This window comes from Hydra viridissima, unplaced genomic scaffold, assembly GCF_058129835.1.
Source record: "Hydra viridissima isolate aposymbiotic clone 2 unplaced genomic scaffold, HvirCarnegie_v1 scaffold_11, whole genome shotgun sequence".
In the NCBI taxonomy this organism is placed as follows: domain Eukaryota; kingdom Metazoa; phylum Cnidaria; class Hydrozoa; order Anthoathecata; family Hydridae; genus Hydra; species Hydra viridissima.
In genome coordinates, this window is record NW_028324310.1 from 7623227 (window position 1) to 7642063 (window position 18837).

At 29.3% G+C, this 18837-nt stretch overlaps 2 protein-coding genes across 2 annotated transcripts; one reads left to right on the forward strand and one right to left on the reverse strand.

Annotated features, from left to right (window-relative positions):
* The first annotated feature begins 326 nt into the window (after window positions 1-326).
* LOC145191376 (uncharacterized) lies at window positions 327-2300 on the forward strand. The gene is made up of 2 exons (XM_080068457.2): window positions 327-578; window positions 980-2300. The coding sequence occupies exon 2, from the start codon at window positions 991-993 to the stop codon at window positions 2056-2058; it is 1068 nt and encodes a 355-aa protein (XP_079924583.2). The 5' UTR covers window positions 327-578; window positions 980-990; the 3' UTR covers window positions 2059-2300.
* Window positions 2301-7656: 5356 nt separating this feature from the next.
* Window positions 7657-8580, reverse strand: LOC149881981 (uncharacterized). Its single transcript, XM_090067244.1, has 2 exons — window positions 8238-8580; window positions 7657-7970 (listed from the first exon to the last, which is right to left on the reverse strand). The coding sequence occupies exons 1-2, from the start codon at window positions 8248-8250 to the stop codon at window positions 7657-7659; spliced, it is 327 nt and encodes a 108-aa protein (XP_089923370.1). The 5' UTR covers window positions 8251-8580.
* Window positions 8581-18837: the final 10257 nt, after the last annotated feature.

An 18837-nucleotide genomic window follows, 5' to 3' on the forward strand; every position in this document is an offset into this window, starting at 1 on the left:
CTTTTTTACACTTAATGATTTAGCTTTGCCTAATTGACATTTATTATCTTTTAAATGAAATGTTAGAGTTATTTCTATGCTAACGCTAGGAAATACTACGAGCATGTTAACGTAATTAGCTAAAATTAAACAATTAAATTTGAGCTTTATAAAAAGTTATTACTTGGACATCGCTGGGTATAATCAGTTTAATATTTACCGCACTAAGACTTCAGGTTTTTTAAGTAATCTCACTAAAAATCTTTTTTTAAATAGTAAAGCACATTTTTTACATCATTTAAAAAACATTAGTAAACTATTACCGAAAGATAATAGCTTACTTAAATGCAATAGCTTCTTAACGAGGTTAACTTCTGTAAACAATTTACTAACACTAACTGTTTTTTTATTAAACATGCTGATAATTAAAAAAAATATATAGCGGTTGTAAAAACATTTTGGTTCTTCAAAAAGAGTGACAATTTTCATAAAACTCTAGAGCGGCGAGAATTCCCAAAGGATTTTTCTCGCAGTTTCAGATTATTTTTTGTATTTAGAGAAGTTATCTTTTTTCGCGAAAGACAAGATCTGGAGCTTTTGTAAGCATCATGTATTTTTCTTTTCTCTTTTTTTTCTCTTTCAAGTTTTAACATTTCTATTTGAATATTTCTTTTGGTTGAACTTAAAAATATAAAGTGGCAACAGAAAACTCCAATATCTTTAATTTTAAATGACAAACTATGTTTGACTTCTTTATTTTTAACTTATGCCGTAAATTGAAAAAAATTTATTCATTTCCGTTGATAAAACTTGTGGTCGTTTGTAAATAAATAAATGATTTTCTAAAAACTACGAATTCTAAACACCTGATCCTTTTAATTACTTTGAAATTGTGATAAGCAAGTCAAACTGGCAATAACTTTTTACTTGACTTCTCTTTAAGAAAACATTTATAAAGCTGCGTTGCAAGCGTAAACATTTAAATGTTCTATTTATTTAGAACTTTTAAAAATGGAAGAAGAAATGCCATACGAAGCGATTGGTGTAATACAAAAGAACGATATGTTCGTACGTTTCAAAACTGCAGTTCACTTCGTGGCAATGGAATTTTATCGCAAAATATTTCACGAATCCTGTTTCTCAGGGTTTTCCAGAGAAGGATCGCAACTTTACAGAGAGTTACACATTTTTAAGGCATGTTTGTCTCGATTGAAAGGAAACGTTCTTAACAATAAGGAATGGGAGTTTCTTTTTCCCGAAAATCAACAATCAGCCTCAGAATACTTCACTTTGAACCTCTTTCGTACCATAATAAAGTACTGTGTCTGTGACATTGACAACTCTGCAGATATTTCTGCACCTAGTAGATACACCAACAATTTATCCGAAGAAGGTATTCGGTTACTTACTGTTGTAGAAGGTATTTGCAATACAGTTTCAGATAACAAAACCAAAGAGTTAATCGTATCTATCGAGGGTTTTGAAAAGCTGTGGGGAATGTTAAACGATGCTGTAAAAGAAACTAGTCTAGATCCAGGAGAAATTGAAAAAATGAAGCACGAGGATTTAGATTTACATCCGAATTGGAGACTTTCACTTATAACTACAGAACTGGAAATTTTACTTGATGAATGCAATGATCTTTTCAAGACAGTCAGTTTGAACGAGCTTGCAGTCGAAAAGTTAATATCAGACTGTAATGATGTTTTATATAAGGATAGAAAAGGACTCATTGAAAAAGATTTTTTTTTTAATGCAAATAAGGTACTTTCCGAAGCACGCTCTATCACAGAAAATCTGCAAAAAGTAAAGCAGTTGATTATTGACTCGATACATCAAATAGCGTATTGGAAAGAAAAAAATATTGAAGGCGATATCATTATTATCGACGAGAAGCTTGTTACTCTTAAGAACGAAACCAATAAACAAAATAAAATGGTTAGGAACTTTTTCCACGCCACTTCTTTAAGTATTGTTAAAATCAAGGAGACGTTTAATTTTCAAGAAAATAAAACAAAAATTTTGCATCAGATGAGATCAATTAGTTCAGGATCAGTAAGAGATATACGAGTGTTATAGGATTATTTGGAAGAATTATAAAAAACTCAGTATTAAAAAAATTATGCTGAGGTTCTTGTCATTTTCTGTCTTAGTATAAAATAACTCTTGTGAAGGAGATTTTTTTTAAATTGGTTTAAAGTATTCTAATTTTGTGAAAATTTTTACTGGATATTTTAACACTTACAAAATTTTTGATAAGTTTTGTTAACGTGTTTATCACTGCTTTCGTATGCTTAAAGATTAACAAAATAAAAGTAAAATGTTTATTCGCTCTCATAAAGATTTATAATTTTTTTAAATAGCAAAATTTAAAAAAATTTAAAACTAGAGTGTTAACATTAGAAAGTTAAAGTTCTAAGCGAAGAAGAAAAAAAAATCCTGTTTATCAGGGGCCACGATATAATTAAAGTAGTGAGGCTAAGATAGCTTCTTGTAAATCTTACAAAATGACTCAATATATGCCGGTAAAGAAAATAGGCCAAACAAAAATGTAATTAAATGTAGCTATATTGGCGGGTCTTATTGAATTTAGTGAATTTTTTTAAAATTTGGCTTGGTACAGTTTATACTAAAATTTTGTCGCTTCAAACCTAGCCGTACGGCGCAACTGACCAAACTGTTTCACGCTTTGAGATGATGATTTAGGCTTTGAAATGTTTTTTCTTTTTCTAATGACTTTTACGGATATATCAACGTTTAAACCATTGTAAACTACACAGTTAAACTGAGATAAAAAGAAGAAAAAGATTTATGTTTAAAAGATAAAACAATAGTAAGGTAAAAACTGCAAAAAGTCTCAGGATGTTTCAATTAAAGCCACTTGCTGGTTTCGTTTTACTAAATGCAAGACATTCATTAAATAAACGCTTAGTTTCACATGTTAAATTTTAGTCAAGTGTTATGAAACAGTTTCTTTGACCTCAAAAGTTAAAATAGATTTTTTTTAACCTACAATACTTTTACTCATCCTATTAGAAAGGAAAAACAAAGTTAAATCAAAAAATCTCTCAATTTATGACGTTCCAAGTACTTTAAGCATACAATTACTAAACTTAAGTAGAAGGGCATTTGACTCGGACCTTTTAAATTTTCGTCTTAAAATTGCTTTTCACATCAGTTTAAAATATTTATAATATTTCCTAATTGAATAAAAAAACCGTTTTGTTAAAAGCTACAATTATTTATTTTGATACTTATTTTACTCTTTAATTTATCATTTATTCAAGTGAAGTGATTTAGTAAACAAAAAATACTTTTAATTATGTAAAAAGTTTCTATTAGGACTCTCCTAATAGAAACTTTTTACATAATTAAAAGTATTTTTTTATACACATGAAGTTTTCCATATTCCTATAATTCCAAAAACATGAGAATTAGATATTTAAAAAAGTTATTTCTGGCTGACAATTGCAAGACATTTATTTAAATGAATATAAACATTAGTTTTATGTGTACTCACACTACATTTGGATTGTCCAGGAATGGAGAAATAAAATTTCATTATCTTAAGTACTACTAAATATTTATTATGAAGTAGATCTTTTTAAAAAAAAGCTACCCCTAATTTGTAAGCTATATTTTTCAATATTTCAGAATTACTATCTGACAAAAATTTCATTTTGACAATTTGGTCAAAAAAAGGATCTCATTTAATTTGCAACTTTTGTGTCTTGCATCCATGTTAATGAGAGCTCAACTTCTTCCCAGACTGGCATTTTCTTTAGCAATAACCAATCAAAACGTTAGAGTTCTTTTTTTGTGGTTCTCTCCATTTTAATAGGTAGTCTATAATTGTCTGATAAGATAAACTCCTCTTTAAACGTCGATTGTACACAAAGTTCGATCAATGAATCATACACTCAATCCGATCAATGAATTGCTCTTTAAGGTAAAGAAAGTACTTTTTTTCTTTCTTCTAAAATTTTAACTAAATTTTCAGGTTTAATTTTTTGTTCACAAAAATATCTTCCTTTTTTATGATACTATTTGTTTTTTCAAAGGGAGCTGTGCGTATGGACAAACAGAGTAGATAGAAAAGCAACTTTGACAATAATAGGTTGAATGTCTTTAAAGAGCACATCTGTACCACTCTGTACTGTATTATGTACAACGTGAGCTGGACACCTTAAACATACAATTGGCCTATCCAATTTGTTCTTTAGTTTTTTCAATCCATTATTTGTCTCCTTTTTTTGCAACACCCCAAAAACTTGTGCTCGTGCTGTCTCCTTCAAAAGGACTTATTTTATCACTTATATTGTATTCTGCATGGACCTATAAGAGATGGACGTGCAACCTATTGTTCTTTTTGCGAACCATGCTGATTGCGTGTTGTTTTACGTAAGAGTCGTATTGTAAAACGAGTTCAATTTGTTAACATATAAGAGTAATGTTATACAAATAGGCGATAAACACAAAGAAGAGCTTGTATATCACAGCCACAGTGGTAGAAGAGTTGCTCGAGTCCGTTGTTGTTACTTCAAGAGAGCGAGGTTTCGAAGATCACGCTATTTATACATATTAACCAGGGGGACATTAATTGTTTTATAACGATAAGATTACCGCGACACTTATACATATTCCACATTATTTGTTTTATGACGAATTGATTACCGCAACATTGCGCATTGTTATAAATCTTTTGTTTTAAACAATAGAAATTAAATTATATTAAAGCCTGTCGGATTCGTCGAAAAGTTTTGGTCTCGTCTAACTAGTCACATCAACTTCCTTTTAGTTATTCAAGATAACAGCGATAGAATCAGGTTTTAAACTTAATTTTATATAGCTAGATATTTTTAATACTTTTAGAAATGACGCTGATGATAATATAGCAAATTGAGATCTATATCAAATTGAGATCATTTACTATATGATCTCAATTTCTATATCATATTTCAATGATCTATGTCAAATTGAGATCATTTACTAAATTACTTTAGTACATGTTAACTTGAGATATAATAAATAATACAAAATATCAACCAGTTTTGTAGCTATCTAAAGCACAATGGTTTCATTTCCAGGGAACTACTCCATCTACTATATTACTGTAGACTTCCAGTATAATTATTATAGAATTTTCAATTTTTATGTTTATCAACAGAAATATATACAGTTAAGGATAAATAACTTATACATAAAATGAATGTAAATACAATAAAGAAAAAAATAATTTGTCACAGTTTTAAAGAACTTCGCAAAGCCATTTTATGGCAAACCGCAAGAATAACTAAGTATTTAACATGATTTACCAGCTGTATAAAGCTTATTTTTTTCTTTATTGTATTTATATTCATTTTAAGTATAAGTTATTTATCTTTAACTGTTTATATTTCTGTTGTTAAAAATAAAAATAGAAAATCCTATAGGATTCATAAACTGGAAGTCTACAGCAATATAATAGATGGAATAGTTCCCTAAACATGAAGCCATTGTGCTCTAGGTAGCTAAAAAACTAGTTGATACTTTGTATTATTTATTATATCTCAAGTTATACATGTACTAAAGTAGTCAAGTAAATGATCCCAATTTATATATCATCATCAGCGTTATTTCTTAAAATATTAAGAATTTCTTGCTATACAAAATTCAGCTTAAAACTTGTTTCTATTGCTTGTTAAATTTAACTACTAAAGGGAAGTTGATGTGACTGGTTAGACGAGACCAAAACTTTTCGACGAATCCGACAGACTTTAATATAATTTAATTGGCCGTGGATAGAGTGCCGAAAGTCGGCACTCTAACGAAATTTGCTTATAGTGCCGGAAGCCCGTTTATTGGTTGAAAAAGTCACGTATCAAAACAAATTTCGATTTCATATATTTTAACACTTTCGCTGCCAACTACGAGTATACTCGTAGTAAGTTGGCGTCATTTATTTGCCAACTACGAGTATACTCGTAGTAAGTTGGCGTCATTTATTTGCCAACTACGAGAATACTCGTAGTAAGCTGGCGTCATGAGCTTGCCAACTACGAGTAAACTCGTAGTTATACTAACTTATTTCAAACAACATTTGTGCATGACTGGTTTTGTCTGTTCTTTTTTTTTTTTTTTTTCTTAGCTTCACATTTGATTTCAGAAAATATTACATTCAAGTTTTTATTTTAAAAATCCAGGGAACCTAACAAAAAATGCGGATAAAGACAGAAATAGCTTAAAACAGATAAAATAAAACATTGATATTGATTTAATTTTATTTCATGAAAATTCAAGCGTAAACCTATTCTGTTGAATGATACATTCGCCAATACATAACGGAGGTCTATTTTCACAAACAGCACATTCATATCGTGTTTCTTTACGTTTTATTCTAGAGCAGACTCGACATGGTTTGGTTGGGAATTTTTTCTTTTCATTCGGTGGTATTGAAGACAAGTAGTGGAAGCAATTATTGGTGATTCGAGGCACAATTTCATTCAAACGTTCACCAAATAAGTCCGTAACCACTAATTCTCTAAACTTAAGCAAGGAATATGTGTGATCTACCCCATATTTGCTGTTTAGACAGTAAGCATTAAACAAAAAAGTATCAAAGAGATGAAGTGCTACTTTTTTATACCATCTGATTGTCTTTCTTAGGCAATCATAATATGATACCATTTGTTCCGCCCTATCTACTCCTGACATATATTGATTGTAATCTTTGATAATGTTGGGTTTCATTTTCTTCTCTCCTCTCCTGTTTGTCACTTCAATCATTTGCAACGAATGCAAGTTGCTAATCAATTGCACGTCTCTTTTGTCTTTCCATTTAGCAACCACTACACCCTCTCTGCTTCTGCTTATAACGTCTCCCTGTTTCAGTTTTGCTTTTGTACACTCTTTTGGATTTGACTTTCGATCAGTTCTTAAAGTACCACAAATATGTGTTTTTTGATTTATCATGTGCTTTGTTAATTCAAAGGAATTGTAAAAGCTATCGGTGTACAGGTGATAACCTTTTCCCAGAAATTTTTCCATTAAATCTAAAACAATAGCTCCCAATAAATGTTTATCGAGAGTTGTCTCGCCAGAGTAGATTTTTACTTTTAGTACAATACCATCTGATTCGCAAAGCTCATAGAACTTGATACCATACTTATGTCTTTTATTTTTCACATACTGCCTGAATACAAGACGTCCCTTCCAAAGCATCATTGACTCATCGATTGATATATTTTTATTAGGACAGTAGATGTTATCCATTGCATTATTTAAGTGATCGAGAAGTCCAATAATTTTACACAAGCGTCCACTACCCGAATCTTCATTGTTAATAAAATGCCAAAACCGTAATATTAGTTGGAATTTATTTCGTGACATTATTCTAGAAAATAAGGGAAATCTATAGAGACTGTTCTTAGACCAATAGTGTTCTAAAGATGGCATTTTGACACACCCAATATGAAGAAGAACTCCAAGGAACTGCCGCATATCTTCTGAATTTATTGGTTTCCAATCTTTATAACGTGAGCTTCTTCTGAGGGGACGCTGCTTATTTATTTCTTGCGTTGCGTAGCGATTAGTTTCAACTACCATAGTATTTATAAGCTCTTCTGTAACAAATAGTCTAAAGAAATCTAATGGTTTCTTGCTCTCCATGTTTATCTTCAAACCAGGATCCGCAGAAAATTAAATTTGTTTTACAATATTCGGCTCATCTTTCCATTGGTTTGAATTTCTAGATGGACCACCCGTTGTTCTAGCTCTTTTCGGCGGCATTAAAAAATCCTCTGCAGTGGCTGCTAGATGAACGTCTGTGTACTGATTGTCATCACTTTCTTCAGCGTTATTATCTTCAGAACCTGATTCTGATGCAGTCAAGCTCGAAGACGTAGTAGTATAAGCGAAAAATAAATCCGAATCTTCAATATCATTACCTTCACTATCCTCAAAGTCTTCCATAATCATATGTGCTGATCCAATAGTGGAATATCTGTGTTGAGCTAATAGGAGATAGATAAATTTATAAATTATCAATTTATAAAAAAGAAATTACTCATCTATAAAACACATTAATTAGTATACTGTGTAAAAAATTCTAAGTGCACACTAAAATGTTTTTTAATGTATTAAAAAACATCTTATTGTGTACTTTAAATTTTTTTTCACATTTTCAATAACATACAGTATAATGTAGTTATCAAATATATTTTAGCTTCTAGTCTAAAAAACACAACAATTTAGAATTAAGAAAACAAAATATAAATTACCTTGTTTACTCATGATAACTGCCAATGTGCATGTACAAAAAAATTGAAACACTATTTATAATAATAATGCATAAAATAAGCTACATTACTACACCTTTTCAAGATGTAAGTGAGAACTTGAAAGTTGTAATTAAGAAACGTAAGATGTAATTGAGAAATACAAAATGTAATTTAAAAGTCGCAATATGTAATTTAGAACATGGAAGATGTAATTAAGAAACGAAAGATGTAATTGAGAAGATGAAAGTTGTAATTGAGAAAAGCTTATAATATATGTTTCAAATTACATATTGCGATTACTTATTTACATGTTGGGTTTCTCAGTTACATTTTAAAATTTCTTAATTACCTGTTGTATTTCTCAATTACATCTTACGTTTCTTAATTACAACTTTCAAGCTCTCAATTACATTTTGAAAAGATGTAGTCACCGCAATGAGTTATACTCATTGCAGTGCTACGAGTACTTCGGCACTGGAGAAAAAATTCCTTCGCCATTGCCAAACTACGAGTATACTCGTAGTGCTTTTTTTTTTGTCAGTTATATTCAGAATAAAAATTAGTATAGAATTATTTCAGATTAAAAATATTTTTTTTATTGAAATGTTGATATCTAGCCTTGGCAATGAGAATGAAACCACGCAAAACAGCCTCGGCAAAAATTAATCATTGGAGACATTATGGCTCGGCAAAGAAATAACGCGTAGTTAAAAATAGCTCGGCAGCGAACGTGTTAAATTCAAATCGTTGGGAAAATATTTGAACTATATATTTGAAAAATTTCATTTCATTCATACTTAAAAGATGTCAACTAGTTTTGCATGGAAAAATACATTTTTATCATATGAAGATTTAAAATCAGTTGTTAAGTATTATGAAGATTCTCATTTTGTGGAGTTGTGGGTTCGTGACGCCAAAACAATTGAAGCTGCTAGAAAAACCATTCCAACAAAAGCTGCTATAATAGCTCCACAAATATATATTCATCCACCATCTTCTGATGCTTTAAAAATTAAGAAGAATGGGCACTCTTTCTTACAAGTTCTATAATAAAGATGTTCAAAATCGGTTATTTTTTTCATGAAATAAATATGCTATCCTTTGATGAAATAAGGCATTTAAATTAGAAAATTGTTTATTTGCTATGCATAAATAAGTTATCAATTTCTTTTTTTAAACCTTTATTTATAATAAATTCTTCATTAATGATAATAAAGTTATAAAATAAAAAAAGTACTAACAAAGTTTGACTTTTTCCATTGACTTCATTTGTAAATTTCCTTCCACCATGTATACAACAATACTTTATATAATAATACTTTATCTGTGGAACTATTATAGCAGCTTTTCTTGGAATGGTTTTTCTATCAGCTTCAAATCTGTGGAGCTGATTTTAAATCTTTAAATGATAAAAATATATCTATGCATGCAAAACTAGTTGACAGTATGAATGAAATGAAATTTTTCAAATATATACAGGTAAAATTCCCTTAAAAATACATACCCCCTTAAACACTACACGTGTAAACTTCCAGCTCTGGGTTCCACTAATGTCAATGAGATTATTAAACAATGATTTAATCAGTATCTCTAAACATACTAGATGACAATTTAATTAAAAATTTACCTCTTTTACAATTTTAAAATTCTCAAAAAGAGAATGCAAATCAAATTTTTAGTGCTAAAAATGGTTCAATTTTATGCATTATGACCTCCTACTTTGCAATTATCATATTTCTAGATAATCTTAGACTTGTTCTAATCCACCAAGGTAATATTTACTAATTTACAAACTGTTAAAGATGTTTATTTTTTACTTTTTTTAAAGTGCTATGGAAGTAGTTTTTAAGGGGTCACTAGTTTTAAAATAGGAAATCAAGCTTTTTACACAACAACAATGTACATTTTGAATAATAGGAAATATGAAAAATGATAAGAAAAGAATAGATTTAATACAGTTTAATAAAAAAAAGTATAAATTTAAGTACAGCTTTAATAACAGCAATAAATATTTTTTGAATAACATAAAATGACAAAAAAAATATGAATACCATAAAATATTCTGAAAAAGAGACATGCAATAAACAAACATTTCATCTAAAAAAACATCTCTGAGTCAAATAATTGAGGCTTCTTTCAATGAATGATTTTGACATTTCATACATTGATTTCAAATATTCAGTTGAACCATACCTTCCTTTTGTTTGGGTGACTTTAGATTGTGATCTTGGAGTTGTTGCCAAGGGTCCGTCTTTTGAGGTTACACTTGTTTTCTTAGGAGTAGAAGATTGTAGATTAACATCATCAGTTTTTTCAATAAGAAGAGCTGCTTGTTCAAATTTATCCGGTTGCATATCATCAACATTAAGACCATTCTTACTTATACCAACTCTCTTAGTGGCTGCTACGATATTGGCAGTGGATACCCAATTGTTCCACATTTTTTATGGGATATTAATGAACTTTTCTCAATTTTTTTTCTGGAAAGAGGAAAAGAGTTCATCTCGCTAGTTATTATAATATCGATGGAGCTGTTGATTTGGTGCTTGGTCTAGTAGCTGTGTGACTCCAGTTGCATCAGGCAGAGACAAATAAATTGATTTGCTTTTCACGCAAAAAATGAGGAACTTTAAAGTCAAACCGCAATGAATGACCATCTGATAGAAGCACAACTGGTCTGCTTTTTTATTTTCTGTGCATCAATCTACTGCCTCTGATATTTGATTTTCTTTAACTCTTATGTCCTCTCTGTAAACCGTTGCTTCAGCTCGGGTTTCTTGCTTTATTTTTGTTCTACTTCTTTTTCTACCAGCAGAAATCTTAAAATTTAACTGCGGTTTTCCCATACTATTATTTCATTTAAACACTAAAAATAAAGAATATACATACTTAATTAGAGATTATGAGCACAAAATGAACAGAAAGGTACCAGTTATAGCAATTTTACCATTTTTTAGTTAAAGAAGATCAGTATAAACATTCTCTCCATTCCTGGCTATTCTAAGTAAGCTTGTGGAGGCATATTTTACCTAATATAGTATTTAAGGGGGAAATTGTGTAGTTTTTAAGAGACTTTACTAGCTAAAATAATATTTTTTGTTAGACTTAGTTAGCAAGCCTCCTTATATATCATACTACGCTGATTTCTGATACAATAAGAAAAAAATTTAGAACTTTCAGAAATTTTTCATCCATATAAATACAATTATGTTCCCTGTAGTTTTTAAGGAGAATCTTTGAAAAAATCAGAAAATTCACTTTGCTAATTCTCACTAAATATAGCAAAACAAGGATAACGACTTCCAGGGCAGAAAAGCCCTGAAATAGGTATTTTTAAATAGCAATAAAAAAAGTTCAAATAGTTGACCTGTAACGGATGTACTCCATTTTGAAAATTTACGTAGTTTTTAAGGGAATTCTACCTGTGGTTCAAATATTTTCCAAATTATTGGAATTTAAAATATATGAAATCGAAATTTGTTTTGACACGTGACTTTTTCAACCAATAAACGGGCTTCCGGCACTATAAGCAAACTTCGTTTAAGTGCCGACTTTCGGCACTCTATCCACGGCTATTGTTTAAAAAAAAAAGATTTATAACAATTAAGCATGTGTGCAAAATTTTTAAACTATTCAGTTATTTATTTATTTTACATCATTGTAAAGAGCTTTCAATCAGTATAACGATGGTGAAAATTTCATAAAAAACTGATGATTCTACTAAAAGTTATGCCCATTTAAGTGACAAAAATTCATTATAAGAAATGCTTAAGAAAACTACAACCAACTTAAAAAATTAGCGTTCGGCTTACGGTGGTTTTATAATAGAACTTCATTGTTTAGTTTTTAACGCATTACTTTGCCTCGATTATATTTTTATTCAACTAATAACAGAATATGGTTTTTTTTGTGTTTTTGTGTGTAAATCATGTTTTGAATACTTTAAAAAAATCACCAATATTTTAAATAAAGTTTCATTTTTCTAAAAAAACAATTTTTTAATGAATAAAAAAGTCAAATATACAAAATGTTCATAATCTTGAATCCCCCCCCCCCAACCTCTCCAACAGAAGAATATTTGGTACCTTTACTGCGTGCAAAAATAGAATATGAGCGTGTCATTATTTTTTAATAAAATTTGGCAGGTACATAGAAAATAGATAAAGAAAATTGATTCAAAAGTTAGAAAAAAAACTCATCATCCCTTCAATGTCAATTCACTTCCAGAACAGGAATGAAGTTTTCAATAGCAATGAAATCACTAAAAAAGTTAGTTAGTGCAAAAAAAAAAACAAATTGCAATAAACTTACAACACTCTACTTTTAAAATATTATCTAAGTCAATATAAAATTCTAAAAAAAAGACGAGAAAAATCCATCCTTACGACACCTACCTCGAGCACGCGGTGAAAAATTGGTCACAGATTTTATCTTTAAAATCGGTGCCGTAAATCGCAGATACGCACATACCTATAACAATGAGCGATGAGCACGGTTCGCAAAAAAAAAAAAAACAATATCATTGCACGTCCATCTCTTATACAGGTATAGTGCCCTTAAAAAGACAGTGCCCTTAAAAGGACAAAAAAGTTAAATTGCCTATAACTTATCTTGAAAAGCACTAAACAAAAGTTGGGAAATTCAAAAATGTAAACAGACCATATAACTTTCAGAAAAAAGTCAAGTTATAGTGCAGAAATTAAAAATTTTTAAAAATTTTGTTCCAGAAGATTGTTTTTAAAAAAATTTGAGAACATAAAATGACTAATATTTAGCATAAAACGAAAAATATTTAATTTAAGTCCGTAAACAAGAGTCTAAAAAGAGGCTATGAATAGGGCCCTTATAAGAATAGTAATTGTTTTTCACTTGTTTAATAGGAACATATAGTTTTGGTTGCTTAAAAAGCACTGCTAAAATGTTAATATTTTTGTCTTTTTAAGGGCACCAAATATTTTAAACTTTTTTTCCGATTTTTTATACTTTTCAAGGAGAAAGGTCTCAAAAACAACAAACAAACCACTTTAATTTATAATGAATAATAAAAAAAATTCTCAATAATGAAATCTATTGGATTCCGAATCTTCAGTACTGTCTTCTTTATCATTAGACTTTCTAAATAAATTCTTTGCAGCGTTTTTTTTTTTTTTAAACATTTAGGTAAAATCATAATTGGTCTTTTACCATCAACGATGCACTTTGATTTACCACATACTGATTTCATAACAATTCGACACATGGGACATTGTTTTAGCTTTGCAGCTTTGCAAATGCTATTGTCTCGAAATGCATCTTTCCTTGCATCTATAGAACAACTCAGTTTCTTCACTCTTTTTTTGTTTTCTGTCTTCTTTCTCTTGCACTTTCTTTTCTTTTGAGTTGTTAATAGATTCTACAAGTTTTAGCACATCTTGACCTTCCATGGAGCCATAGTCTTGAGTTACCCTTGTAGTTTCTTTGTGTATACCATTACTTTGAGCTGGCTTTATTTTTTGGATTGTCAAAAGACCTGGTATTTCATAAAGATTGATGCTTTTTTCATGTAAGTCTGTAATCATGGTCTGCAATGACAAACATTTTTCTTTCCAGTTTGAATCTTTCTTTTTCCAATACATTTGGCTATCTTTTTGTTTCATAGATATAGGAGAACTTGTTTTGGTATTTAAAGTTGTTGAAATATCAGTAACGTTAGGCGAAGCAGCTTCCTCGACTAACATAGAAGCTTGGTGGAATTTATCACTTTGCATAAATGCAACATTTAAACTTTCATTAGTAATACCAACCTTCTTACCAGCTTTTTGTATCAATTCTGGCATAGCCTACTTGTCCCACATACTTGTAAGAGACAACATAAAGGCTTCTCTATTAATTGTTTGATGTTGATTGAATAGATTTTCTTTTGTATTAGCATAGTTTTCATGAAGTGCCTTGTTAATTTGATCAAGTAGCTGTGTAACCCCAGCAGTGTCTGGAGGTGATATATATAAATGTATTTCTTTTTCTCTAAGAAATTGAAGTAAGGTATAATGGAAGCAAGAACTGTGACCATCGCTCAGTACAACAACAGGGCGAATTATTTTTTTTGCAATCAAGTGTCTGTCGAATAATTTATAAAATGCAAGTAAGGATTTGTGATCTTGCGATCCATTCTCTGTTATCAAAACTAATAAGTTAGGAACAATTTGAATAGCACTCAGCGGAGCCATCTGACTAGTAATTCCTTGAGTACCAAATATTACATGGCAGATGCATTTTTCACCAAAATAATAATTTTTGTTAGCATGATCTCAAATTTTTAACACATCCATAATGAGATTTGTTAGTTTCTGTTCATAGCTTCATAAGCACGATTTTTACACTGTACATACCAATGCTCATGACAGAGATGGTTTATGGAGAGTGAATTCTAAAATTATTGATATACTTGTACAATGTGAACTATTATTTAGAAAAAAAAACTTCAAGATTTATCAGTGTTTTCTGTAAATGCTTTTGCAAAAGAAATCTAATTTTAACAATCTTTGTATATCAACTAATACTTCTGTTACAAACAAAATCAAAACAAAAGTGCTTGAGCAGATTATCAGTTTGTTTGTAGGAGCTCAAACATTTTCATTTGCAAAAAATAATTGTGATAAACACAAATTTGCAAGGTAAGACTCCAAAAAAAGATCACTGCAAACTGAAATGAAGAAATTTAGCTGCAGCAATAAACTTGTGTAAACTAAAATGTTTTAAAACTGCTATTAATTTAAAAAAAAAGTATTTTTCATTTGTTATAAAAAACTAGTTATAATAAAATTCTAAGAGCATTAAATTTGAAAAAAATGTAAATTTGCTAACAAGTCAAAGATAAAGAATAAAAAAGTTACATCTATTTAATTATAGTAAAATATCTTTTATATTATCACTATATATTATCTGCAAAACAAGTTAACATCAGGAAGGGCATACGATTGTAATAAATATCTCCAACTTTCATGTCATATTTACTTATTTAAATATGACATTAAGCCTCAATAATGTCATATTTAAACTAGAAAATAACATTATGGAAAACTGTCCATAACACATACACATATAGTGCATATATTTATAATATATATATATATATATATATATATATATATATATATATATATATATATATATATAAAATAAAATATATACACATTATATAACACAAATGTATATATACACAAATATATATGCCAAGCAAAAAAAAAATATTGAAAAAGCTTTTCTTTTAAAAATAAGAAAAAGTAAGAAAAGATAATTAGTAATATTTGATAACTACTGATAATTACTTGATAAATAAAATACTTTAAGTAAAAGTAAATGATATTTAATAACTTATCAGTATATATCTTTAAAAAATAAAACTTTTATAAATATTATTTTGCATGGCATACCTTTTTCTTTTATATTGTTTAATACTAAATAACTAGTTATACATACATACATACATACATACATACATACATACATACATACATACATACATACATACATACATACATACATACATACATACATACATACATACATACATACATACATACATACATACATACATACATACATACATACATACATACATACATACATGCATGCATGCATGCATGCATACACCAGTGGCCAAAAGTTAAAGACCACTCATTTTTTAGTTGGTTTCTTAATCTTTAAATTAAAATTAAGAAGATTCTAATTGACATATTAAATTTTTTTTTTTAATATCTTGTTAATTAAAACATACGGATTAAAGTGGTATAATTTTTTAAATCTAATTCTAATTAAATAGCGTTTAACTTATTAAAAAACTGATGAGTACTTATAAATCTTCTTTAAATAAATTGGACAAAATTTAATGACCACTTTCAAATCTTTAATTTGCGTTTATTAAATAATAATCCATAATTTTTTTTAACTGTCTTAATTGCTTATTACGTTGGCTATAAAATAAAATGTCGAAACCTGAGTTTCGATATCAAATAAACATTTATTTTTTGAATTGCAATAAGGATATAAAAATATTGCAAAAATGCGTGCAAAGATCAAAGAAAAAGACAGATACGCGGCTCTTGTATTAAAAGAAGAAGGCTATAGCATCAGACAAATAGCAGAAAAGCTCGGAAGGTCTCACTCTTGCATTATTAACATAATTCAACGATACAAAGAGACCCGGTCAATTAATGATCGTCATACGACTGGACGCAATAAAATTTCAAATGACCGTGATGTTCTCTCGTTAGTGAGATTAATGAAAGAAAACAGACAAGCATCATCTACAGACTTGTCTACGAAATGGACACTGTCAAATGGTCTGAAAGCAAGCCCTAGAACTGTGCGAAAGGTCCTCCACAATTTAAATTATTTATGGCGTGCTGCTGCAAAAAAACCAAGCTTAAATAAAAAACAAAAGTTTGCCAGGAAAGAGTGGTGCAAACTACATAAAAATTGGTCAACAGATCAGTGGAGCCGTGTGGTCTTTAGTGATGAAATGAACGTTGAGGTAGACAACAGAAAAGGTCGCGTAATGTTGCGTAGACTTCCAAGCGAACGGTTCGATGAATCATGTATTTTGAAACAAACAAAACAAGGCAGTGGTTCAAAGGCATTTGGGTCTGTATGAGTGCCTGTGGAGTTGGCGTTTTTCATTTATTCGATGGTAGACTCAACAAAGAAAGGTACATCGAAATTTTGGAAAACTCGCTTATTCCTAGCATTGATTTATGGCAGTTGCAAGATGGATTTATTTTCCAGCAAGATAATACGTCGTGTCATAAAGCGCATGTTGTTAGCGATTGGTTCAATCCTAATAAAATTCAAGTGCTTCCATGGCCTGCCAATAGTCCAGACTTGAATCCAATAGAGAATTTATGGTCGTGGCTTGATCAAAAGCTTGGTAAAGAACAACTTTACAATTTGGAAGATTTGAAATCTTCTATCTCTCATCATTTGAAAAATGTGCCTGATGAAGTAATCAAAACTTTAATGAGTTCAATGCCAGAACGAGTACAAGAGTGCTTGAAAACAAATGGAGGAACAACACGTTTCTAAATTATTTTTTTATTGCTTTTTGAAATATTTTTGAAACTGGTCTTAAAATTTTGTCCAATTTTTTTTCCCATTTATATTCTTTACTAGTCAGTTTTTTAATTTTTTAATATTATTTTTTAAAAAAATTATAAATTCTTTTATAATAAATATAAAATACAATAAAAATTCTTTCTAAAAATGTTTTCCTTTTTTTGATACCTTTTTCCAAAATAAAACTATACTAAGGTTAAAAATAAATTTTGAAAAAAAAAAGAGTGATCTTTAATTTTTTGCCACCGCTGTATATATATATATATATATATATATATATATATATATATATATATATATATATATATATATATATATATATATATACGTATATACTAAAATGCAATCATATTCACTAACACAAGAAGTACATAACAACAACAGTACAAAACAGCAGTTATTGGTAATAAGAATCAGCAAAAAATATGTAACATATTTCTTAACATATCGAAGAAATTATGTATATAAAAATTATTTAAAAGATCTCAACATTAAATCCAAAAACCAAATTTCAGTTAGAATGACAAGGAGAATAATGTGAAGGTTTTCGTTTTGGGCACCTTCGCCGGGTCGTTGATACAAGTTTCAACATAAAGCGGTTGAACAATGGAAACAGCCTTTGTTTCCAGACTATACATTCCACTGATCTATATTATAACTGGATAGCGCATCTCTAATATCGAAATTGAAGCCGAAAAAATATTTTGGCGGCCATATTGTGAGGACCCACGATTTGTTATGATGCGCTTGAAAGTTTAAGAAAAGAAACCAAAAAAAAAGAAGAAAAAAAGAAAAGGATTGAAAGTACCTAGAAATTAGAAGCAAAAAAGGCAATATCAACAAATTAGTAAAAATCTGTTGTAAAATGTCTAACGAATGATCGTATTCTTTAGATAATTTATCTAGATTCTTATGTTGATATTTAAAAATTATGATTATAAGTACAAGTTGAAAATGTAATGCTCCTAAAAGTAAGTAAATAATCTTTTCAATTATTACGTTACTATTTACAATATAAAATAGTTTTGTGTTTGTAAAAGCTGTAGTTATTGATGATTAAATAATACCAATTTACTTAATGTTTTTCTAATATTTTTCGATGACATTTTCTCAGTGGCTTGTTTTCCCAGATCATAAAGTCTGACTTTGCAATAACATTGAGAAATTATTTTGATTAATTTAAAAACATGGTTTTCATTAATACCAGTATCAAACATATGTTCATGCAAATCTCTAAATATAACAGATCCTAAACTTTCTAAAACTGAAATAGATATAGCTTCTGGGATATTTTTGGATTGTGGCAGTTTTCCAGGTATTGTTGCTAGCATTCCTGTAATTTTTTTTTCAGTTTCTTCACAAACAGTAATAACATCTCTTGTTGGTTTCATAAGACCACCACTGTCCTTTACTTTAAGAAAATTGGATTCTGGAGCATGTTTTTTAGAACCAAGTGCATCACAACATAACATACAAAATATTTGCTTTTTTGCCATTTTAACAACCAAGC